Source organism: Pelobates fuscus, chromosome 13 (genome assembly GCF_036172605.1).
Source record: "Pelobates fuscus isolate aPelFus1 chromosome 13, aPelFus1.pri, whole genome shotgun sequence".
Lineage (NCBI taxonomy): Eukaryota > Metazoa > Chordata > Amphibia > Anura > Pelobatidae > Pelobates > Pelobates fuscus.
The window spans coordinates 89,923,951-89,950,136 of record NC_086329.1 but is presented as its reverse complement, the minus strand read 5'-3'; the positions used below and the strand labels follow the sequence as shown (position 1 = coordinate 89,950,136).

The window sequence follows — 26,186 nt, the reverse complement described above, 5'->3', positions numbered from 1 at the left end:
ACGTAAGAGTCAGATGAGTTGGTGACTGGATACACCAGATTTTAGAACCTCAATGAGCTGTATTATTTTTTTAAAGGACCACTCTAGTGCCAGAAAAACACTCGTTTTCCTGGCACTAGAGTGCCCTGAGGGTGCCCCCACCCTCAGGGACCCCCTCCCGCCCGGCTCTGGAAAGGGGAAAGTGTTTAAAACTTACCTTTTTCCAGCGCTGGGCGGGGGAGCTCTCCTCCTCCCCGTCGGCTGGCTGCGCGCGCATTCAGCCGGTCACATAGGAAAGCATTCATAATGCTTTCCTATGGACGCTTGCGTGCTCTCACTGTGATTTTCACAGTGAGAATCACGCAAGCGCCTCTAGCGGCTGTCAGTGAGACAGCCACTAGAGGAAATAGGGGAAGGCTTTAACCCATTCATAAACATAGCAGTTTCTCTGAAAAATGGGTTAACCCTAGAAGGACCTGGCACCCAGACCACTTCATTAAGCTGAAGTGGTCTGGGTGCCTAGAGTGGTCCTTTAAGTTGTAATTTCAAATCAACTGAAAACATGGATGGCACTGACTAATCAAATATAGAGAACCAATTTTTGAAGATGAGTAAAACCTTGTAATATAAATGTTTCAACTTTTATACGACTGCTTTCTGATTTACTGAATGTGGCAAGCTTGCTCTTCATGTAAGGTAACACACGGCTTATTAGATGACCCAATTTACTGCCAATGTTAGAAATATCACACTTGCATTAGCAACTGCAGTTAGAGGGCCCACTCCACAAAGATGGTTGAGATGGAAAAACCATCAAGCAAAATTTGCTGAGTGCTCACACATGCCTTGAATAGACATATGGGAGTCCTGAGCAGGAAATGAAATCAAGATTGAAGATTGCTGTTACAGAGGGGATTGGTCAGACGTCTGACTAGGTCTATTCTGGTGTCTGAATCAGAATTACTCTAACTACTGGCCATTGTGCAATCTATAGCAATTGTAAAACTAGATTTTCATATCATTTGGAATTAAAATATCAGTGACACACTGTTCATAGCCAGCATGAATACTTGGTTTATGTTTTTGTGCTCCATATAAATCTGACATTTCCTCTACAAACCATTTATTTGTTTGCTGCAACATTTATTGCATTTCCAAGCAGTGACATAATTTAAACAGCTTAATGGCTTACTCCAACCACCAGGACCCCTTCAGTGATTTAAAATAGTTTGGCGTAGGGGTGTCTGGAATCATGTGCAGTATTTTACTTTGAAATATTGCATATAAGCAGTTGAACCCATTTGCTGCCAGAGGTGTAACTCCACCTCTGGCACAGTCATAGGGGCATCATTAGATAGCGTGGAACAATGCCCTAATGAATGATAATCAGGAATGACTTACAGCTTTTGCAAGAGCTGGTTATTGTCACTGACTACTGGAGAACCCTCGGAGGGGACACAGGTAAGAGGGCAAACTGTTTGCACTATCAGAAAACAGGGCACTCTTTACATCATAACCACTATAGTGGGATGCAGTGGTTATGATGCTTGCATATGATGCACCATCTAGCACATTGCTCCAGGGAAACAAAATATTTTTGCTTCTCACTAGTATAAGAGGAGGGCAGGAGAACGTATTAAAAAATCTCTTGTTTTACTACACCCCCACAAACTTTTGAAGTTAATTTAAGCCAACCTGAGATGAACAAAGCTTATAGACGTTTTTAATCTATGTATTGGAGGCAGGGACTACAACTGAAAAACACTTAAAATCCCATTCTGAATACTACAATATTTGAGTCTTACTTAAAAGAAACTATAAACATAATAAATTGGTGATTAAAAAACAAAACGTCCCCTTAATCCTAAAACAAATACATGTGTTAATCTGCAAAACTGTACTAATGATTGACCTAAATTGTAGTGGAGCAACATAAATTACAATTTTAATATAGATTAGATTTTAATGGAATATAGATTATATTTTATAGCAAGGCAACTGGATTAGATTAGTTCAACTTTTATGTACAAAACCCCCGTTAAAACAGTCTATTTAATCCATATTAAAAATCAAGAGCAAATTATTAGTTTGTTTCTTAAAATAGCTTGATGTACATACCAAGCATGCGATTCTGTTTTTAGCCTTGCCTACTTGCCCTAAATGACCATTCCAGGTATGGAGTAACTTTTCTGAAGAGTATTTCCTTGCATTACTCCTCCACTACCCATTCAGCAACTTTAAAACGGTATCCTCATGGTTCATATGCTGGCATATTCCTATTATGACTGCTTTCTACATGCACCGGGGAACATTTTTAAAAGACAATTCATCATCATAACTAACCCTAAATAACAGTCATGCAGCTCGAATATTACTCAATAAAGATAACATTTTCACACATTAAAGTGCAGTTATCCACAGCTTTCATGGTTACCGGTGAGCGTGGCCCTATTTTACAGATATTTCATTTTGCAGTTACCCATAGCTTTAAGTGTTACCGGTGAGCGTGTTCCTATTTTACAGATATTTCATTTTGCAGTTACCCATTGCTTTCATGGTTACTGGTGAGTGTGGATCCTTCCTATTGCTACAGATATTTAATTTTGCAGTTACCCACAGCTTTCATGGTTACCGGTGAGCGTGGATCCTTCCTATTGTTACAGATATTTCATTTTGCAGTTACCCATAGCTTTCATGGTTACCGGTGAGCGTGGTCTTATTGTTACAGATATTTAATTTTGCAGTTACCCACAACTTTTATGGTTACTGGATGAGCGTGGTCCTATTTTTACAGATACTTAATTTTGCAGTTACCCATAGCTTTCATGGTTACCGGTGAGCATGGATCCTTCCTATTGTTACAGATATTTAATTTTGCAGTTACCCATAGCTTTCATGGTTACCGGTGAGCGTGGTCCTATTTTTACAGATATTTAATTTTGCAGTTACCCACAGCTTTCATGGTTACCGGTGAGCGTGGTCCTATTTTTACAGATATTTAATTTTGCAGTTACCCACAGCTTTCATGGTTACCGGTGAGCGTGGTCCTATTTTTACAGATATTTAATTTTGCAGTTACCCATAGCTTTCAAGGTTACTGGTGAGCGTGGTCCTATTTTTACAGATATTTAATTTTGCAGTTACCCACAGCTTTCATGGTTACTGGTGAGCGTGGTCCTATTTTTACAGATATTTAATTTTGCAGTTACCCATAGCTTTCATGGTTACTGGTGAGCGTGGTGCTATTTTTACAGATATTTAATTTTGCAGTTACCCATAGCTTTCATGGTTACTGGAGGAGTGTGGTCCTATTTTTACAGATATTTCATTTTGCAGATGACCCCAGCTTTCATGGTTACTGGATGAGCGTGGTCCTATTTTTACTTATATTTAATTTTGCAGTTACCCACAGCTTTCATGGTTACCGGTGAGCGTGGTTCTATTTATACAGATATTTAATTTTGCAGTTACCCATAGCTTTCATGGTTACCGGTGAGCGAGGTCCTATTTTTACAGATATTTAATTTTGCAGTTACCCACAGCTTTCATGGTTACCGGTGAGCGTGGTCCTATTTTTACAGATATTTCATTTTGCAGTTACCCATAGCTTTCATGGTTACCGGTGAGCGTGGTCCTATTTTTACAGATACTTAATTTTGCAGTTACCGGTGAGCGCGGATCCTTCCTATTGTTACAGATATTTAATTTTGCAGTTATCCATAGCTTTCATGGTTACCGGTGAGCGTGGTTCTATTTTCACAGATATTTAATTTTGCAGATGCCCCCAGCTTTCATGGTTACCGGTGAACGTGGTTCTATTTTCACAGATATTTAATTTTGCAGTTACCCCCAGCTTTCATGGTTACCGGTGAGAGTGGTCGCTTCCTATTTTTACAGATATTTATTTTTTACAAGAATGTAAAATTACAGCTCATAAAAACTGAACAGAAAGCAGAAAAATATCCTCCCCCACTTTTTTTTTTAATTAAAACCTAAACCTGTGAAATTATCGTCTGATTCCGGGCACTCCGCTCCTTGGTGAATAGGCGAGTTCTGAGTTCGCCCACTCAGTAGCCGAGCGAACAAAGCGCGGCCGGCAGAGCGGGTTCTCGGTGCAGAGCCCCCGACACTCACTCAATCAATCCCCCCCTCCCCGGCCTCCATCTGTCCCCGATACTCCATCACACCGGGTTCGGTACTCAGGAATCAGACCGGGGACTTGCGGAATCCAAGCCCACACTCAGGCGGCCCTGCCCGGCCAGCTCTCCTACTACAGCGGGAGGCTTCCATGGGCCCACAAGGCCGCGGTGAGGCGGTGGAGCGAGCGGCCCCGGGGAAGGCCCTCGGGATCACTCCGGGTGTTCCCTCCCGTTTCCCGTCCGGCACGGCTCTAATCCGCCGCTTTTTCTGGTTATCTTTCCCCCTCCTCATCCCACCGCCCGGCAGGCGAGCACCGTCCTTACCTGCGGCTCCTCCGCTCTGACACCACGTGACCTCCCAGCCGCGCCGCCTCCTCACTCACACGCACGCACGGCGCCGTCTGACGACATGCCTCGCGCGTGCGTTCCACCACCCCCCCCCTCCCTTGCTGCGCTTCAAACCTCTTACGACGGCTGATTGGCTGCCGAGAGGTCACGTGTCGCAGAGGAGGGGAGGGAAAAGTTCCCATTGGTCAGCTGACTCTGGCCAATGCGGAAGAGCTTCGGACTTACAGTTGTGGGAGAAAACAAATATGGCGCCCAAAACGCCCAACAGTAACTGGCTGTCTGGGGTTAATGTGGTGCTGGTAATGGCTTATGGCAGTCTGGTGAGTGACCTGGAGGGGGAGTGAGGGGGGTGGGTGCAGGCTGACCCTCTGTGGGGGGGTCTTTCTAGGGATAGTAATGGGGTTCAGTATTGACAGTGGGCTGCATGAGAATAATAGACTGAGTTATTTATTAATTAAAGGGACACTATAGTCACCTGAACAACTTTAGCTTAATGAAGCAGTTTTGGTGTATAGAACATGCCCCTGCAGCCTCACTGCTCAATCCTCTGCCACTTAGGAGTTAAATCATTTTGTTTACACAGCCTCCCTGCATGTGACTTGCACAGCCTTCCTTAACACTTCCTGTAAAGTGAGATCTAATGTTTAAACTTCCTTTATTGCACATTCTGTTTAATTCAGAATTTCTTATCTCCTGCTCTGTCTATTCTCTGCCATTTAAGTATTCAATTATTTGTGTTTCTGTTCATGCAGCCCTAGTCACACCTCCCCTGGCTGTGACTGACGGGGGGGGGGGGGGGGGGGGGGGGAGAGAAATTATCTTATTTTCAATCAGACTTAACTTACTTGGAAGTTTTATCTCCTGCTTCGTAAATTGTGTTTTTATTACACACAGCAACTATGAACAGAGCAGGAGATAAGAAATTCTGAATTAAGCAGAATGTGCAATAAAGGAATTTTTGAACATTAGATCTCACTTTACGGGAAGTGTTTAGGAAAGCTGTGTAAGTGACATGCATGGAGGTGTGACTAGGGCTGTGTAAACAAAATTATTTAACTCCTAAATGGCAGAGAATTGAGCAGTGAGACTGCAGGGGTATGATCTATACACCATAACTGCTTCATTAAGCAAAGTTGTTTTGGTAACTATAGTGTCCTTTTTTTTTTTTTTTTTTATTATTCTTTATTTATACCCTGCTCACAAGCATGAGTGGGTCAATGTGGTCACGAAAAACAAAATAAACAGACATTGCAGTACAATCATGGCATACAGAGTATATTGCGTTCTCTTGTGCGCAGACTTTGCTTGAGAGTAGGGGTTTTTATTTTTGTGTCTTGGTTTATGTCGAGTTATGATAGATGGAGTCAGGTCAGTAAAGGTCCATTGTGTATTCGTGGCTTGTCGTTAAAGGACCACTATAGTGCCAGGAAAACATACTTGTTTTCCTGGCACTATAGTGCGCTGAGGGTGCCCCCACCCTCAGGGACCCCCTCCCGCCAGGCTGGATGGAGTGGAAGGGGTTAAACTTACCTCAGCGCCGGGCGGGGAGCTCTCCGCCTCCTCGTCTGAATGCGCATGCGCGGCAGGAGCCGTGCGCACATTCAGCCAGTCTCATAGGAAAGCATTTACAATGCTTTTCTATGGACGCTGGCGTCAAGCACGCAAGCGCCTCTAGCGGCTGTCAACGAGACAGCCACTAGAGGCTGGCTTAACCCTAATATAAACATAGCCGTTTCTCTGAAACTGCTATGTTTATATAAAACAGGGTTAAACCTAGCTGGACCAGGCACCCAGACCACTTCATTAAGCTGAAGTGGTCTGGGTGCCTATAGTGGTCCTTTAAGCCTTTGTGCTACTATAATTACTGTTGGGTAGTGAAGGCTCATCACTTGATGTACCCTCGTCATGGACGTATGTTTAGTTGGTCCCTAAGCTATGGTCGTGGCTATATAAGTAGCCTGGCGTAATCTTAACGGTATGTCTGTATAGTGTCTTTTTAAAGAGACAATTCAAACTGAATTTCAAATTGAATGTCAAAATAGCCAAAATGGAAATGTATCTACGGTAAGTAGTCAGCTATGCTTTCAGTTCAGCTACTATAACCTTAAATACCCTGTTAGTTTTTATTTTTAAATAAAACATTTACTGGAGGAATAAATTGATTGTTTACAGTATATCCTGGAGTACATTAAGCACCTAATTCTTTTTATAGTTGGTATTTTTTTTTTATGGTTTGACAAAATCTACCCAAATATAAATTTTTAGTGGGATGGCATCTGCGTTAATGACGATCATGTATAACCAAAAAAATACTTCTACAGTGTAATGCATGGGCAAGATGTTGTAGTACTACACCTCCCATAATGCTTTGCATGCCTTTAGAATGACAGAGCATCATGGAAGCTGTAGTTTAAAAACATCGGGGATCGACTTTTTTGCCCCCCCCTGGTTAGTGCATTACATAGATAATGCTTTTAGACACTAATTGAAATCAAGTACTTGCTTTCAAAGATTATGAAGCTGCAGAGCTTAGAAAATCTAACAGCAGCTGCAGGCAGACCCAACGTAACCATTAATCAGGAGCCTCTCATTGTGGTCTGATGGGTTAAATCTTTTTCCATAAACACCTCTCCAGTATAGGTTTGTGGTATTGTGGTGTGTCCCCAGAAGCAGTGTCTCTCGAGACATAAAAGGAGTAGAACTGCTTCGTAAACTGATAATAATGAAACTTAGTCCATGTTGTGTCTGCAGGGTACCAGGCTGTCTGTACCAATAAGTTAGTTGATCAGCAAAGCTAACGTGGCACTACTTTTATCTCTCCAGGGAAGAAGGAGAGACCAGTCTTTATTGTGCATGGACGCACGCACACAGACAGAAGTGATATATAGGCAGTACAGACCTGAGCATTCCAGCTGCCTGAATGACAGATTTACTGCAGTTCTAAAACCATCTAAGAACTGAGAGTGGATGCAGGATACTTTCTGCACCATAAACGTTGCAAGAATGCCAAACTGTTATGATGCTTAGTGTATCACTTTTCATAAGGTTTTGTTAGCTGTGTGAGAGCATCAGATTAAAAGCACAGCCATCATTTTTTAATATTTAATCACAGTATCACAGAATTAAAGTACATAGAACAGAAAATGGATTCAGTGCAGGTTCTTGTGTTAACCCCTTAAGGACCAAACTTCTGGAATAAAAGGGAATCATGACGTGTCACACATGTCATGTGTCCTTAAGGGGTTAAGGACACATGACATGTGTGACATGTCATGATTCCCTTTAATTCCAGAAGTTTGGTCCTTAAGGGGTTAAAAAAGTCGCATAACAACATATTTCTTATAGTTGAAGTTATATAATATCACAACTCCAAAGGTTCACGCTTTCTGTCCTTCTCTCCTATCCTGCAGTGTTGTCCAGTGGCTCACCTATACGTCTCAGCAAGGAAAAGAGGTGCAGGAACTTCTAAGCTTAGCAAGGCAAATTGTTTGGAACAAAGATACAGCAACATTTCAACCCTACAGTGGGTTTTTACCGAATCGGCTCACTGTAGGGTCGAAACGACGCTGTAACCTTGTTTAAATTAATTTGCCTTGCTGAGCTTAGGAGTGCCTGCAGTTCTCTTCTTTTCTTGGATCTAACCTTGTGGGGATTGTGCTAGCCCCTGTTCTATCCACTCAATCTTAGCTGAATTGATTAAGTGCTGTTCATTTACACCTTGTTGGTATACATATGCACAGTTGTACTTCTGAACAGGAAACACAGCACAGGTTTCTATGTGTTGTAGTTTAGTGAGCAATTTAGTAAAAAGTCTCAGAAAGCCCTGCTCTGGCAAACATAATCCTGAGCTTCCTAGTATGTTACCGTGCCCCTTCCCCCTACACTCTGTACAGAGGGTCAGACAATTTAGGATTGACATCTTTGTAGATAAAAGAGGCAGATATAAGTTAACCATTGCAGTGATTAATTTAACATACTTTGCAAGTTTAGACTCTGTAGACATTTATTTATTAAAAATTGGAGCGGTTTCCAGATTAGAGTGCTTTTTAAAAGAGGACTCCACTCTCCAGTAAACATTATTGAAGTTTGAGTTTGCTGGGGTGGGGAATGTCACAGCAGTAACATTAAAATACTATTGCCTCCATGGGACTTTGTTTTTTCCAAGAACACTGACTGTTCATGTGTGTGTACATTCCATTGTGATACATATCGTATAGTTATTTTAACCTTTAGCTGGTGTGGTAAGATAGGTTGGCATAATGGAGTAGGGAAAAAAAAACATATAACCCCAAACTGCGATTTAAATCAAACCTCACGCGTACAATCCCAAATTGAAGGAACACTATAGTGTCGGTAATACAAACGTATTCCTGATGTGGCTTTTATGTGACAGGCCCCAATGCCGTGCCAGTCTCTCCTGGCTCTTCCTGCATGGTTAAGATCATCAGCCTTGATGATCTCAGCCAATCCAATGTTTTCTGATAGGAAAGCATTGGGAGGCTATTGTGCATGCGGGTCAAAATGCAACGCTGCGACAATCAGCATCTCCTCATAGAGGTGCATTAAATCAGTGCATCTCTATTGGGAACTTTTGGCGCTTCAATGCAGTGCATGGAGAAGCTGAACGGCAGTGCTGCACACTGTGCAGTACTGGACTAGGAAGCACCTCTAGTAGCCATCTAAATGATTGTCACTGGAGGTGTCCCTAGGCAGTAATGTAAACACTGCCTTTTCTCTGGACACCAAAACAACTACATTAAGCTGTAGTGGTTCTGGTGACTATGGTGTCCCTCTGAAGTTTAGCTTATTGAAGTTGTTATGGGGGGCAGGAGTGTTTGGGTGCCATATTATCTTGAGTGGTTAAATTATTTCCATTGGTTTAACCATGAAGTTGACCGCCCCAGCACCTGACACCCCTGCCTCCTCACTTACGTCCTCCTGGCTGCTGTAGTCAGAGGAAGGTTTGTTGGGCCACAAGGGACAACAGGAGAGCTCTCCTTCAAGCCATATTCCTGCTCTCCAGCACAGCAACCAAAGAGCATGCTCTATGAATGCTTTTGTCACTCAGCAGAAAGTGCTAGAGAGAACTGGAGCAAAGTTGACTGATTTTGTTCTGTTCAGATACCGATGTGTTGGCATTGTAGCCAGCGTGTCTTTGTCATGCTGGATTCTAGCAGAGCAAGTAAGACAAGGGAGATGGGTGACACTGCAGTGGATATGGTGGAGCTGAACCAAAGGCAAGATATATTAGTATATACAAATTTTACATAGAATGTACGGTTTATTTGTATGATTACTGATAGATATTTAATGTCTCCAGGGGCAGTTTCAGTTAAAATGAATATTGTCGTGACATATTCACTTTAAGATTCTACTTGTTACAGGGTTTTTGATAGTTTCCTCAAAGAGCTTCATGTTTGTTGAACTATAAATTACATAGTTAATATTGATTGGGTGACCTGATTTCTCCTGAATTCCACGCTTCTACATTTAGAATGTTTCTCTTTCTGGTTTGTTTTAGGTCTTTGTGCTCCTGTTCATTTTTGTGAAGAGGCAAATCATGCGCTTTGCTATGAAATCTCGCAGAGGGCCTCATGTACCAGTAGGACACAATGCTCCAAAGGTAATCCTACAGCTTGTGGCAGTAAATCTGCTACTTACATATTCATGTTTTTAAACAAATGTTATTTTCTTTCTACTAGGATTTGAAAGAGGAGATTGATATCCGACTCTCTAAAGTGCAGGACATTAGGTTCGAGCCCCGGCTTCTAGCAGAGGGCGATGATCGGATGCTTCAGCTGGATAAACCGGAACAAGAAGGTAATAAACCATGCAATTTCTTATACCCAACCTCTTCAAATGTCACGATTAGCTGGAAAGGCATAACATTTAATCTGCACGTTGTGCTGGCAAATGTGTAAACCTTGAGATCCCTCACCTGTCAATAATTTCCCAGCAAAATATTCAATCAAGGAGCACACCAAAAATATAAAAAAAAACTTTTATAATTAGATGGGTACAAAAAAGGATCAATATTTCAAAAAAACATATCAAAGCGATACAAAGCACAATTCATATACTGAAAATGTACAGTGAATAATCAGAAGTTATATGATAATTTCCAAACAGAATGCATAACAAATGAATACTAGGCTACCAATGTTAATATAAATTCATAGAGATGTCCAATCTTAATAGCCCATCATAAACAAAGTAGTATAGAGAACAATCTAAGCATACCAGAACAAGTGAGAGGAGGAAAGTCAATCAGCAAGCCCCCAACGTTTCGGCAAAAAGATGCCTTTATTACCAGCATACAGGACTATGTAATTGGTATATCTTATATGCAAACAGCAGGAGAACCATCCTGCAGGCAGGTATCATGCTCCACTTCACAGCAACTACCTTGCTTGCATGGTAGTTACTGTGATTATTCCCTTGCAGCGTATTTCTTGCACCAGACCAGAGTAATACAGGAACAGAGTTCGGACACTTCCTGAAGTCCAATCTTCTCCCAGGGAGTGGACATAAATAATACATAGTGTATCACTCACAAACCTGGAATCCCTGTGTTACTGGGGAAAGGTTAAGCTTATATTAATCTCTCAATTGAATAAATCTACATTTATAAATGATCTGTTTATTGATTGAGCAGATGTTAAAGCTTGCACCTATACTTTAATTCATGGACACCAAGTCAGCTGCTTTTTAGTAAGGTTATGCTGGACTGCATTCTTTAAGTATTAAAATGTACGGGAAGGTATAACTGTGCATTAATAATTTCTATAAAATGCAGTCAGAAATTGTTGTGTTCTTATTTAAGATGCAGCTTGTGCTATCAGTGGACAAAGTGTTTTTTTTTTTTTGTTTTGTTTTTTTTGCAGGTTCACCAAGGTAATGTTCACAGTGAATCTGCCAGAATTCTATTGCTCGATAAATACACTATTCAACTGCATTTACATTTTTGATAATTTGCTGGCACAAAATAATATGCAATCATTTAGTGTAGATCTCTGTATTTATTAAGGCTTCAGTGACATTTCAACTGGAACCACACAGGGAATTCATGTATCTGTGCATTTTTTATTGCCCCAAAAATTAATACTCCTACGCTCCTCTATCTAACTAAATCTCACTTTTTTTCTTATGTCTTCCAGGCTGTTACAATTATCTATATAGAATGAGGACCCTGGATTCCATCAAAGATTCAGGTATTAAATACGTCACATTATATCTTAAGACTTAGAAAACAGAAAAAAATTATCAGTGCTTTCAATTTCTTTGCATTATTGTTGAATCGGGATACTGCAACTGAAATATATTGCTTACATTTGTGGTAGCCGATAACTTTTATATATTGCATTGCCTGGTAATGTCTTCAAGGTCAGAGCCAATAATTTTAAAGGATCACCATAACTACAGTAGTGTTGCCAGGAGTGCCCTGCTGCCCTTGCAGAGTAAGTAGTCACATCATTTAGGACCATTTGACAACTTACCTGGATCCTGTTGCTGCTTTCTCAGCTATCATATGCTCCTTCAAAAAGTTTCTATTAACTCCACCGAACCAAGACTTGCCATGCAGGGCTGGGGGAATTGGCTGAGAGCATCAGCTGAGAAATTAGTAATTCAGCGTGACCCTGCACAGCCAAGCTTAGCTCAGTGATGAGAACTTCCAGCAGAAAATTGTAAGCCATCAACATCTGAGAGCCAGAGCATGAGATCCTTGCTTAACCCCTTAAGGACACATGACATGTGTGACATGTTATGATTCCCTTTTATTCCAGAAGTTTGGTCCTTAAGGGGTTAAAAACCTCTTGTAGTGTAAGTGTTGTCAGGGTATTTATATCGGCAGACATTTTTGTGCTATGATAGAAATGTAAGTGTATATTGCCTATATCATTCTGTACAGAGCAGACTCCATTTTGTTATTTTCAAGTTAACAAAAGACACAAGATTTCTATCCTTTCTGTAAAACTAACCACTTTGCCAGAGCTAAAGGAATGCTTAGTATATGCAAACCTGTTGATAAGAGATAAGAACGGGGGATGGACAGACTGTCTAAATGCTAATGAAATATAATCAATTCTAAACCCAGACATTTGTGACAGAGAAGATTAAATCATTTCATTTTACTTTCGATATTGTATAACGTCCCATTGTAAGTTTAGGGGTCATACTTAGTTATAACTGTCATATTAGAAATTATAGCAGAATTTGCCAGACACATAGTCTGAAGAAAGCCCAAAGAAACTCTTTGATCTGACAGTAAACTTAAATTATAAATAACCACAAAGATAAGCTAAATGACGTCAAAATAGCCACCAGGAAAAGTTAACTCTTTCCTGGATAGCAATGTTTAGTGGGACGAGACTGCCCTCTATAGACTAAATACTTAAATTGCTATCTGGAAGGTAACCACACCTCCAGTTTTCTATTGGTCTATCACCTAGTGACGAACAGAGAATTTTTCCCTTTAAAAGTTAAGACAAAGGGAAGAGAGAGGTAAGCAAGAAAGTAAGCAAAGAAGCAAAGGGCTAAGCAGTCGGGGGAGGGATGCAGAGGAAGCAGTTGGAAGCAGGCTAAGTCAGGAGACAGAGAAAGAGACCCATGACATTCAAATTCCTGTGAATACCTGAGAACATCTGATGAGAACATCTCTTTAACTGGTAATTATACTGGCTTCATTTAAGTAATCTAAATTAATTAAAATTTTCTAATAGCATGATATATGACTGGATAAATCACGATCAGATTTCGATATTTAGAAATCTTAGTTAAATAAGAAGTACATACTTAAGCATTCTATTCTGCAGATAGAAAAGAATAAATATGTATTTATGTGACATATCACATGTTAGCATATCGTGGTATTTATCCAGGTGTATTGATTTGCTCTAAAATAAGATAAAATATCTGTTTAGGCAAGTTAAAATTCTGCTTATAGAACATGGTAGATTACTCTTATTGGATGGTTCCAGGAAATGACTAATGAGCTGGTTTAAATGTTATTTTATTTGCCCGGGTCGTGGCTAGCTGAGCTACTGAGCGGTCGCACACTTGCAGAGCTCCCGCTCCAGAGACCTAAAATTAGACTTTTAATACCGCAACAGGGCTCAAACATTTACCTCCTACACACTCGGAACACCCCTCAGAGTGAAATGGGCAGAAAGCACCGAAAAACGGCCCAAGCGGAGGGTCAGAAACACACTGACATCAGGCTGTCCTTCTGTAGGCCGCCACAGCAAACCCAAACAGACATGGCGCCTGCGGAGCCATGCGGCTCGAGTGACTCAGAGCTTTCAGGGGAGGATGAGGCACCTCACCCACACCAGACCCACAGCGGAGTGCACCAGAGAGCGGACTCGGACTCTGATCAATCTCCATCCACTAAGGGAGACATAAAGAATCTCCTGCGGGATCTGAGAGCGGTGTGGAAGGCGGACCTCGCAGGGGTCCAAGTGGAAATAGGAGGCCTTAACCGCCGCATGAGTGCAATAGAGGCCCGAGAAGAAGAGAGAGGGAAAAGGGTTGATGACACCGACTCTCGGATCGCTGCCCTTTCCCACCAAGTGCAACACGGTGACCTCCCTAGAAACGCGCCACCGAAGAAAACATTTCAGAATTCGAGGGGCCCTGGAAACAGTAGGACAAGAAGCCCTGCTAGGGTTTGCCACTGAAGTCCTGCAAACAATGGGAGTCCAGACAGAAGGCGACCGGCCACCACTGACGTCGGCCTTCAGGGTCAGGAAGGCCCCCACAGCACCCGCGGATGCACCCCGCGACATTATAGTGGTCTCGAGAGACATTACAGTGAAAACAGCTGTCATGGCACGATCAAGACAAAGCCCGAACCTGGTGATCGCCAACAATAGGATATCGATTTACGATGACCTGCCTTTCGCAGCTCTCCTCGAACAGCGCAAGTTCGCGCCCATCACCCGGGCCCTCCGAGATCAGGGCATCAAATACCGCTGGGGGCTGTCGGGAACACTGATGGTATCGCAGGGGGATGCAATCCACACCCTGTCGGCCACTGGAGATCATACGAAGTTCCTAAACCGTCTCCTTATGCAAGCACCGACCCCCTCGGAACAGACCACCACAGGGGTCCAGAAATCGGCGAACATCAACGCGAAGCAGAACCGAGGAAGCAGAACTGCGAGAGACACACACCTGAAAGGGAGGGAGGACCCCCCATAAAGAGACTCTCTGGCCCACGCAGCTCACGCTTTACCGAGGCTCCGGAGTCCCGCAAGGCCACAGGAGGGCACAAAGGTTTAACCGGGACAATGCAAGTTCTCCAGTTACCGAAACCACATGTTTTTTCTTTTCTTGTTACTTTTTTTTTTTTGGTTCTGTTGAACTTTTCCCAAAAGTGACTAACAAGCCCTTTCAATGGGCCGATGCTGACTCTACCTGTATTGATAACGCCAATGTGCTGCTATTCACCCCACAGGGATCACTGACAGGAATAGTCACTTAGCTCAGCCTCACCCCATGACACTCACTCACACACTTCGCTAAAAACAAGCTACGCATATGTACGCACACTGTACCTTATCACACACGTAGTTGCCTACTGCTCACTCAGGCATAGTTGATTTAACTTAACAGACATCCCGATCTACAGGCAGATATAAATGTGCAGCTTTTATTTTATTATATTCTACCTAATGACAAGTAACGGATTTGACCTATTGAGATGTTTCTTGCATGTCCACCTTAACATTTACAACCTTGAATTTTCACAAATGGTCTATATCGCATACTCTAAAAATGTGCATTGCGTTGTCATGCCATTTATTGGTAAATCGCTGTTTACTGTTATTATGTGAACATATGCTCTTGGGGCATGATGATCTCATATGTAAATGCTTTATCTATATGCACTTCAAAATAAAGAATTAAAAAAAAAAAATGTTATTTTATTTAAAATTACATGAGAATAGATCTTAATTACCTAGGAGGTCTAGCCAGCATTGAAATGATTATTCTAACTGTCAGCTAAAGTTTTATGGCCTTAAGCTGCAAGCTCTGTGTCTGTGTGTAAGTTTCACTTTCGTCTCTCTGTGAAGCCCATCATAAATCATTGTCTTGACAATTAAGACTTTGTTAGCCATTGGGAGATGTTTTTACATTACCATATTGCATTGCATACTATGCTATACTGAATATTCATTGATTATTGTCACGCATGTTACTTATTATTATTATTTAAATTGTCACAATAGATTGTATCTATTTTTATAACAAATTGTGATTTTATTTATATCGAATACATTTCACTTACACGATAACGATCTTTGGGATCTGAGAATTGAAATAGTGGGCAATTCTCAACTGTTTACTATTATTATCCCATAAATATCCACACAGTGTCATATTTTAGTGTTAATATGATGTAATGGTGTACTGAATTGTTCTGTTTGTATTTTAAAACAATTTTTGCAGACATCCCCTTCCAGGGTAATGGGAAGCATCCAACACCTTTGGTGGGGAAAAACTTTCGCTCATATTTGCTGGAATTAAGAAACTCTAGTTCACCATTCAAAGGAATTCGCAAGACTTTATTGGATGCCCTTCTGGATGGCTATGACAGTGCCCGTTATGGAACTGGGGTAAGCTGTTAGTAATACATGTTAAATTCCTGACGTTAAAGTGTTTATTTAAATATTTAGTTTTCATTGTATTTACTTTGCTGTGTAGTGAATAAACCGTGCAGGACTGTAGAGAACTGACAAAGGGACGGAATACTTTAGGTCAAAATCATCCATCCAAAACATGGTTCCCATTTAGGAATTCTGGCCTAAAATTTGTCGGTTTTGAAGCAACACTATAGGATCAGGAACACAAACATGTATTCCTGCCCTACGGTCTTTAAACCACTATTTAGCTGGCTTACCTTGTTTTCAGCATCTCGCGGGCCCTGATTCGCCTTCTTGCTGACATCATCAGAATGTATGATTTCAGCCAATCCAATGCTTTCCCATACATTGTATTGGCTGAAATCAGCAAGGAGGTGGGATGGGGCCAGGGCCAAATGTCAGCTTTGCCAATCAGCACCTCCTCATAGAGATACATTGAATCAATTAATCTCTATGAGGAAAGTTCAGTGTCTCCATGCAGAGGGTGGAGACACTGCCCAAGGAAGCACCTCCAGTCGCCACTGGAGGTGTCTCTAGAAGGCAATGTAAGCAGTGCATTTTCTCTGAGAAAACAGTGTTTACATAAAAATGCTTGCAGGGAATGATTATACTCCCCAGAACAACTAGATTAAGCTGTAATTGTTCTGGTGACCATAGTGTCCTTTTTAAACAATTCCCACTTTGGCGTATAAACTCCACCACTGGCTTTCCCAATTCCGTTTGGTCCCAGCTATGCTACTTATTCCCAGCTGGCTTTTAGCCTACATTTTGCCATTTGGATTTTAATTTGATACACTTTGGCATTTAGTGAATAACCAATTGTCTCTGCAACTGTGCATGCAACTAGGTATATGTAAACATGTAGTATTATTATTTTTTTAAATCTAATTTATTTTCTTGTCTTTAAGGTATATGGAAAAACAGACCATGACAAATTTATGGATTCTCTGAGAGAGCTGGCTGCAGTGTAAGTTTAATCATTTTCTGAAATGTGTTTTTTAGTGTATACACATCATGGTTCATGATTATAGTTAGGAATGCATTGTGTTATATGCATACAATATCTGTTGCTCTTCATACTTCTTCTTTTTTCTCTCTCGTCATGTATAGTGTAAAAGCCAGAGGAGCTGAAAGTCAGAGGCAACGGCAGTCTGCAGCTAAAGACTTAATGGCAGCACCAGACACCTCTGAAACACCCACCATCCAAGTGACCTACCTACCCTCGAACCAGAAGAGTAAACGGCCCAAACACTTCCTGGAGTTGAAGAGTTTTAAAGACAATTACAATACTCTTGAAAGTACCCTGTAATCGGAGATCTCAGGGCAGGAATTCTGGTTATGAATCACCAGCACCCAAACACTCATCAGGGCCTTATGACTTTGTGAGCTTTAGACCAACTCCAGTCTGAATGATTTCTCCAATTCCTGGCGGTCCTCTGTGACCAGAGTGACTGTAATTTGACCGTGCCTATCCAGGAGACAGAGGGAGAGTAAAACAGTCCGACTTAGGCTACCGAGATAGATGGTCATCGCAAGCTGCACATTCCGACACATTTATTAGGTGCACCTATCCAGGAGCAGGTATTATTCCCTTTCACATGGCATGAATTCACCAAAGTGCAGGAAATATTATTAAGAGATTTGGTAATTGCTTTTTAAATGAGACTCTCCTGCTGCATCTAATCCTAACACAGCTCTTCAGAATTATGGGACCATACAAGCGATTTGAATATGGTGAAAGAGCCTCCATGTTTGTGGAATTGATGCATGCTTTGCGGCTTAATTCATTATCCTTATCGAAATATCCATTTGGGAAACTTTAGCTATAAAGGATTGCACATGTTAATTTGGTATCGGTGTAATCTTATGCGTGCCAATGCAATATTCACTCTTGCATCACCACCAGCCTACATCATTGACTCATGGTAGGATTTGACCCATGATTTCATGCAGTTTTTGACAAAGAGCCACCCTACCATCTCTACATCCCAGTGAAAATTGTCAGACCAATTAGAGTTTTCTAGTGTTGATTCGACGAGGTTCGGAAATCCAGTTCCCAGTGTGTGCTTATTTTCCTGTTTTTGCTAGGAAGGGAGCCTAGAGATGACCTCTGCTTCCATAACCCTTCCATGTCAAGGTTCATCACATTGTGGTTCCAGTTAGCCTTTTGCAAATTACTGTTTTAAAGAGTTGTTATTCAGTCTACGTGGCCTTTTTGCCAGCTGGATGTGTCTGCCCATTCACCTCTGACTTTACTTGTTTACCAGGTGTTTACACCTACAAAACTAAAGCCCATTGGATATTCTACCATATCATTCCCCATAGACTGTGTAAACAGAAGTACCCCAGTCCACTGTTTCCGTAACGCTGGAATTATCAAAGCCTGGCACCATAATACCACCATCAAAGTGGTTAAGATCAAGCGGCTTCCCTATTATAATATGTGGTAAAATAGCATCTCAATGTCTTGGTCATATAAGCATGCTCTTTAGCTGTTGTGTTGCAGTCACATGATTTGCTGTCTTGGCTACTTCCACTTATCACCCAGCTGTACCTAGTAGAGCAGCCACTGAGTGTATGTCAAAAGAAATTAACTCTGTGCAACAATTGTTACATCCCCTGTAAACGCACATGGTCAGGAGTAGAACAGTGGACACAATACAATCTGTGACAAATATGACTAATGGTTTATATAGTTCCACAAAGAGCTAAACACAAACGCTTACTTTTGTTTACAATTTCTGATTTTTGTGTGATGGCTGAAAGTTTCCAGACAAGCATATTTAGAGAATGTTTAGTTTTTGAGTGCATATAAACTGTTAAAGGGACACTCCGGTCACTGTAACCTCTTTATATGAATTCTATGGTACCTGAAGGCTCCCGGGCGCGCTCTTATCTTAAGGGGTTAAACCGTCAGATAACTGTTTAACTCCAGTGCCGATCTGGAGGACCCTGAGGCTGCACCCGGATTCGGAATCTCAGTTACAGGAAGCGCAGACTGCTGTCAGGCAGGGGTGCCACTATTTGTATTAAAGGGGTAAGCTGACGCTCTGAAGCCAATCAGTAGCTCCCACTGATTAAAAAAATATATATATTTTTTTTATATCAATGGGAAGTTACTGTTTGGCTTAGAGCGTCAGCTGGCCGCTCTAAGTCAGTTAGTGGCGCCCCTGCATGGTGGCACTCCATTCTTCCTGTAACTGAGATTCTGATGCAGGATGTCACCTGGGGAGCCTCCAGATTTGTGCTTGGGTCAAACGTTTTGGTTAAACCATTCGAGAACGGTTTAACCCCTCAAGGTAAAAGTGCACCCAGGCCTGCTGGCACCAAAACAAGTTAATTCTAGAACTCACCATAACAAGTTCATTTTAATTTTGCCTTCCATTTATTCTTTTCAGATGTGAACATCAAGGCCATTTCAAACTGCTGTGTTCTGCATCTATAATTGTTGGAGTGTCACTGTATTTATTTGTATACATTTTTTTTAATGAACAGTATTATTAACAGACTCCCCCCACCCCACCTATTACTTAAATTAAAAGTAATTTTCCTGTAAATAAAGGTAGATCTTACTCTTAAAGCATTCCAATTTTTCTGATATGGGTTTCACAGGCACTTAAAGGGACACTATAGTCACCAAAACAGCTTTAGCTTAATGAAGCAGTTTTGGTGTATAGATCATGCCCCTGAAGTTTCACTGCTCAGTTCATCGCCATTTAGGAGTTAAATCACTTGTGTTTCTGTTTATGCAGCCCTAGCCACACCTCCCCTGGCTGTGGCTGTCACAGCCTGCATGAAAATAAAAGAATTTCATTTTGCATCAGATGTAACTTTCTTTAAAAGCTTTTATTTCCTGCTCTGTAATTTGAACTTTAATTACATACAATAGACTCCTGTAAGGTCTAGCAAGCTATTAACAGAGCAGACGATAAGAATTTTTAAATTAAACAAAATTTGCAGTAAAGGAAGTATAAACATTACATGACTCTTTACAGGATGTCTTTAAGAAAACTGTGTAAGTCACATGCAGGGAGGTGTGACTAGGGCTCCATAAACAACCTGATTTAACTCCTAAACGGCAGAGATTTAAGCAGGGAGACTGCAGAGGCATGATCAATAAATGAAAACTGCTTCATTAAGCTAAAGTTGTTTTGGTGACTATAGTGTCCCTTTAACTTTTTCACTCCCTGCAAACAATTGCTGTACAATTTAAATAGGGCTAGGCAAACCGTGTATAGTTTTCTTAAAGAGTTATTTGAAGTTGTCACGATGCCTGAAGTCTGTATGTGCAGCATTTTGCTTTAAAACACTGCACATACAGAGAAAAACCCTTCTGATGCTGGAGGTGTTACCCCATCTCCAACAGCGACATTAGGGTGCCATCAGTCAACCCTAAACCAGAGTTCTGTGCTGGCTAATGTCACTTCTGTGTAACCCTCATTGCACAAAATATCAGTCACTGGTTGAGAGCAGTCAGCTGACACTCTTAATTGCACCAGCTTCTGCAGTGCATGTCACCAGACCACCAGGGAGTATCCGAGTCAAACGGGGACCTAGTAAACAATTTTCCCCAATACTGGGGAACCCAGCCAGGGTAGTATTAGCATAATAACCTATACACCCTTTAATAAAACAAAAAACACTACTCTCTTTTATAGATGAGGTGCAAGCTTATATCTGGCACCAAGGTTCTATGATCTACTGAGAGGTCTACGTAACCATCACTGCTATTGCTATAAAAGAATCTCTAGATTTTCTCCACATTGGTATGGAGATCGAGATACAACATATAACATACTGTCAAGAAATTACGGTATTCTGGAATTATAGGAATCCCCATGGTGTGCAGATTTGGCACTGATATGCCATAAAAAAACAGGGACTTACTGAGATTCTCAGTAACAATTTTTTGTACTCTCACTGTGCACATTCCATAATCCTATGCTTTGCCGCCTGTCGTCATTCTTTGGAAGACTTAAGAGTGTGCAGCCAGCCCTTCCACAAGTAGCTTCATTCATCTTCATTACAATCAGGAGCAGAGCTTTATTTTGAGACTCTCTTCAAATGGGCTGCAATCACGTTCCATATTTTGCAGGGAAAATCAATATTCTCCCTCTTAACCCTGTTGCAGAAACACTAACAATAGACTATATGAGGGCTGCCCAAAAGGTAGAACCACAGATGTTGTACTACTACAACTCCCATGATGCTTTGCGTGCCTTTAGAATGACAAAGCATCATGGGAGTTTTAGTTCTACAACATTTGAGGAGCCCTGGTCTATACCAACATGAATAAAAAAATATCTATACAAGCTATAAAAAGATGGGGATTATTCCAGCTGTAGGTGCCGTGAACGTGTGCATTCAGTACTGAGCAGATTGATGCTGCTACTCTTGGTGGCTGTCTTACCTCCTTTAAAGATTTAACAGGTAGACAATGTATTTCACTTTCACTCTGCTTTTAGCAGCGAGTACATCTATTCTTACTGGAATGCAAAGCAGCATGCCACTTTAAAAGTGCAGAACTACTTTCTCTAAATATTCAATCCTTCTCTAAATGATTTTGATAAATGTTTACTGTTTTTTTGTTTGTTTGTTTTTTCTCACCAAAAATGGAAAGTTTTGCACTTTTAAGATTTTCAATTTTTCTTATTTTTTTTGTTGTTGTTCCAGACCTCGGTCTACCTCTGTGGCACTCATTATACTGTGCTGTTTAGAACATGTCTTTTACTCTCTTCACCAAAACTATTTTTCAAACTTCTTACCCTTTCTAAATATGCCGGATGTATGTTAACAGCACTGAGCCAAGGATTATATAACATTCAGAATCACAGACTCTCCCTACAATTTTGGGAAGTATGTTAGCATAAAATGCTTATTAAATAATTACTTCTAAAGGCATCGGGGGCCACACCTAAAATGAAGGTCTACTGTTACAATTCTGTACTTTTTCCTACCCATTTCATTGCACAGTGTATATATGTATGTAATCTAATTTGCTGTTTCATATAAGTGCCAATTAAATGTACATATAATGTTTTCCACCGTTATAATTTTCTGTTTAGATTGCTTTGCATTTCTTACTTCTTAAGCCATGTTGAATAAAGCTGTATTTAGTGTTCTTTTATTGTGCACATAGCTCTGAGTGCGTTTTTTCACCAACAACATGGGTATTGTGGAAAACACTTTACTTTGTAAATCTCCGCCCCCCCCCCCCCCCCCCCCTCCCCAGATACTAGCTCAGCGTACACCTAAGTCTAAATAGCTGGAACATTTGGCTTAGTGTAGTTTCTAATTGCTCTGTGAATTCCTTTTGATGGGGCTGGTTGGTGGTAAGTTCCTTTCAGTTAAAGCATGTAGTAGTTATGATGCCAGGAGTTACCTTGGCACCGTACCCTGGTAATCAGGAAAACCATTTCTTCTCCTGTAGTGTTGGCTTACAACATCTGGCTTTTGTACTTCATTTATTGGCTGAGAATGCCAGCTGCCCTCTCTACGCCAATGAATGCAATTTTGTGCATATGAATATGCACAGAATTGACATTAGCCACCCCGTAACTCTTGTTCCTGGCTGGCTGATGACTTCCCAATGACACTGCCAAAGTAGGAGTCCAGCAGCAGAGAGGTTAATCTCAAAGTCAAACCCTGCACATAAAGATTCCAGGCACCATGACCACTTCTAAAGTGGTTAGGGTGCTTGGAGTAACTGTACTTAGTAGGAAAAATAATTTATCTCATTATATTTCTGTGTAAACAAAGTAGGAACTTGAGAACAAAGGAACTTTATAAAACAAGATGTAAAATTCCCAAATACTGTTCAGCTATTGTTATACAAAACACTCTTTGGGGGGGCGGGGCCAAGCAGCCGAGCTGAATGGTCGCACATTCTCTGAGCTCCTACCACGGAACCCACAAATAAACCACAAAAGACCCTAAAATCGAGCTATCCGCAACTGGGGAACCCCCCACGAGACATAGAACTTAATATGGGTCGCAAATCTAAAAAGATTAAGCCTGATAAGCCTCGGATGGGCTTGGATATCGGAGACATGCTGCGGCAGGCGAGTGGAACGACAAGGCCAAAGATGGCCGACCACCCGGTACTGTACTCTGACCTCTCAGATGATCTGTCCCCTGACGAGGTGAACGAGTATCCCCCTACGAACCCAAGGGCAGTACAAAGGCACAGCGAACAAGACGGGACACCAGTAACGGCGGCAGTGCTGAAGGCTCTCCTGGCGGATGTCCAGAAGAGCATCCAAGCAGACGTCGCCCTGCTCCGCACGGACCTGCAAGGCCTTACGGGCAGGCTAGCAGTAGTGGAGGCCTCGTCCGACAGCCAAGCCCAACAGATAACCGCACTACAGGAGGCGGTCAGGGGACTCCAGCGACACAGCGAGCAGTCGGAGCGCCGCTTTTCCGCCTTCGAGGACTGGAGAAGGAAAAATAATATTACAATTAGGGGCATCTTGGACGAAGTACCGACAGCGGAACTACCGCACCTCTTAAAGCGCCTATTGGGCACTATCCTCAACCCACGACAAGGTAAACTAGTGGGTATAGAAGGATTCTTCCAGGTGCCAAAATCCCCACGAGCACCAGAAAAAGTGCCAAGAGACCTGGTCCTCCAACTGATGAGCGGGAAAGACAAAGCAGCGGTGATGGCGGCAGTCAGAAACCACGCGCCATACAAATTCGAAGACATCTCTCTTACCTTCTTCCCGGACCTGTCGGGGAGCACGTTGGCTTGGAGGAGATCACTCCGACCGTTCACGTCACTCCTCCAGCAGAAACAGATCTTATACCAGTGGCGGCAATTCCGTACCCTACAGTTCCAACACGGAGGAATCAAGTTCCAGATAAGGGACCTCGAGGAGGCAAAGGCCACACTGCCCACCCTTAACTTGCCCCCTGACGCTCTGATACCGGCCGGGGCAGGAGCGGCGACCCGCACTCCACACCAGTGGAATCCGGAAAAGGTGATCCCCTTCTCCCCCAGACGCCTAAACAAGGGAGGATACACAGCAGTCACCACCTGAAGACACAGCTGTCCGATGCCAGGTCCACAAACACTGCCTAGGGCAGCAGCGAACTTTTCTGACTCCTCTGAACTTTACTGACTTCTCTGTTCATCCGTTATATCTAACTAACTTTTTACAAGTTTTGGTTTTAGCATAGATAGAGCATACACCTGTGGGAGCTCACTCACATACACATATATAGCGTACCCAAAGCTCGACAGACTACTTTGAGCCGCACATATTCCCCCCCCACAAGCCTCTGGCAACCGGTAAATGCAAAATACCTACCTGATTAGCGCTAGGGGCACACAACAGTGAACCATACAACATCTCGGCACCCGAGTTAGAACCAGGGCACAGCACTCCAGAGATAAATACTAGGGTATGGAGATCGACAGCCAGCAAGGAATCATTACACATAGCCTGCTACACATATTACTCTACCACAGCGATAATACCAAAAAATTTAAAATGTGCTATAAATATGCAATTTATGCCAATGTTGTTCTTTGAATGTTCCTCAAACGTTTGGTATAGCTATTGTGGCATACCGAATTTATCTGTTACCATGCGCACAACATAAATAAAGAATTAAAAAAAAAAACACCTCTTATACCCTCAACAGTCTTTTAAGTTTCATCAAGCAATGGATGTCAACAGGATGATACATCAAAAAGTACATTAATCTGCCTCAACTTCAATTTTGGGGGGAGCAAAACAGGATTAGTTAATAATTTGATTCCTAAATCTGACCTTTCTCTGTACTGTAAGTACTACAATCAAAGCATGTTTTAATGTTTATGCAACTGATATTGGATGGGATTGTTATATACTTGTGATGGTTGGTATTTTTTTTGTAATTTAAAGGGACACTATAGTCACCAGAACAACTACCGCTTATTGTATTTGTTCTGGTGAGTATAATCATTTCCTCCAGACTTTTTGCAGTAAACACCGTCTTTTCAGAGAAAAGCCATTGTGAACATTACAGCCTAGGCCGGGATAACTCCACTGGCCACTCCTCAAATGGCTTTTAGAGGTGCTTCCTGGGGCAGTGCAGTACCCTGTGTAGCACTGTCATTCAGTGTCTCCACTCTCTGCATGCAGACACTGAACTTATCTCATAGATATGCATTGATTCAATGCATCTCTATGAGGAGATGCTGATAGTCCAGGGCTGTGTTTGGCTTGTGCTGGCTCTGCACCTGGCCCACCTCCATGGCAATCTCAACCAATCCAATACTTTCCAATAGGAAAGCATTGTGATTGGTTGAGATAATCACTTCTGATGATGTCAGCCAAGCAGGCAGATCAAGGACAGAGCCAGCAACAGCAGGCTGGAATAAAAGTAAGATTTTACTATATTTAGGGTGGCTAGGGCAGATGGTGTTTTAAAAAGTGTTCCTGGCCCTATAGTGCTCATTTAATAGAATTACAGCCTACTACAACTGAATTAACTTAAAGCAATGTAGTAAACAGCATGTAATTCGAGAAAGTCCAGGGATTCCACATAGAAATCCGTACATTTGACAATAAGATGAATTATGCACAGTATTCTAATTAGTGTCCCTTGTGAGCATAGGTGAGTGGAAGTAATGTAAAGTAAGAGTAACCTCTCTTTTTTAATAATTTATTTATATTCAAAATAATGGAATTTTCTGTTTTATTTAATTATTTCCCCCCTTTTTGATACAAAACCATGACTGGATTTATTATGTTCCACACAGTGCCTGGACTTTTACAGCTTGTTCCAACCCTGTGTTTGGAAGTTACCTGTTTAGGTTTATCTCTTTCTGTGGTGTATATGTTGAATCTCAGGGCCCTTCTCTAGGTTTAATCTAAAGGGTTTGTTCATTGTGTGTTTACTCACCATGGAAGCCTTATATCCCCACCCTTCTTCTATGAGGGTGTTGTAGCTAGTTACAAGATAAGGAGGGAGCAGTTAATTTGTACTAATTTCCGAGTTTTATTTCCTGTCCATTCTGCTAGGAGGAGAGGTGCTAACTCATTCATTAACACTGCCAAAGTATATATATATTTTTTTTTTTTATAAA

The 26,186-nt window shown here is 41.7% G+C and overlaps 2 protein-coding genes across 13 annotated transcripts in view; one reads left to right on the top strand and one right to left on the bottom strand.

The window, feature by feature from the left end:
- UBAP2L (ubiquitin associated protein 2 like) overlaps positions 1–4,531 on the bottom strand; it is a 32,096-nt gene extending 27,565 nt beyond the window's left edge. For all 12 annotated transcript variants that reach the window (XM_063439508.1, XM_063439515.1, XM_063439517.1 and 9 more), the window contains exon 1: positions 4,443–4,531. The gene's annotated coding sequence lies outside the window, so the exon portion shown is untranslated. The remainder of the gene's footprint in view (positions 1–4,442) is intronic.
- Positions 4,532–4,687: 156 nt separating this feature from the next.
- C13H1orf43 (chromosome 13 C1orf43 homolog) lies at positions 4,688–19,132 on the top strand. Its single transcript, XM_063440167.1, has 7 exons — positions 4,688–4,786; positions 9,988–10,089; positions 10,169–10,286; positions 11,624–11,677; positions 15,918–16,084; positions 17,020–17,078; positions 17,222–19,132. Exons 1-7 carry the CDS (start codon positions 4,712–4,714, stop codon positions 17,418–17,420), a joined length of 774 nt encoding a protein of 257 aa, XP_063296237.1. The 5' UTR covers positions 4,688–4,711; the 3' UTR covers positions 17,421–19,132.
- The last annotated feature ends 7,054 nt before the right edge of the window (positions 19,133–26,186 follow it).

What these genes read in the sequence shown, in the direction of transcription:
- C13H1orf43 (XM_063440167.1), top strand. Translation starts at nt 4,712, where the DNA reads ATGGCGCCCAAAACGCCCAACAGTAACTGGCTGTCTGGGGTTAATGTG. An exon ending in GTGCCCGTTATGGAACTGGG is followed by an intron (nt 16,085 to 17,019) that starts GTAAGCTGTTAG and finishes CTTGTCTTTAAG; the next exon opens with GTATATGGAAAAACAGACCA. An exon ending in CTGAGAGAGCTGGCTGCAGT is followed by an intron (nt 17,079 to 17,221) that starts GTAAGTTTAATC and finishes CGTCATGTATAG; the next exon opens with TGTAAAAGCCAGAGGAGCTG.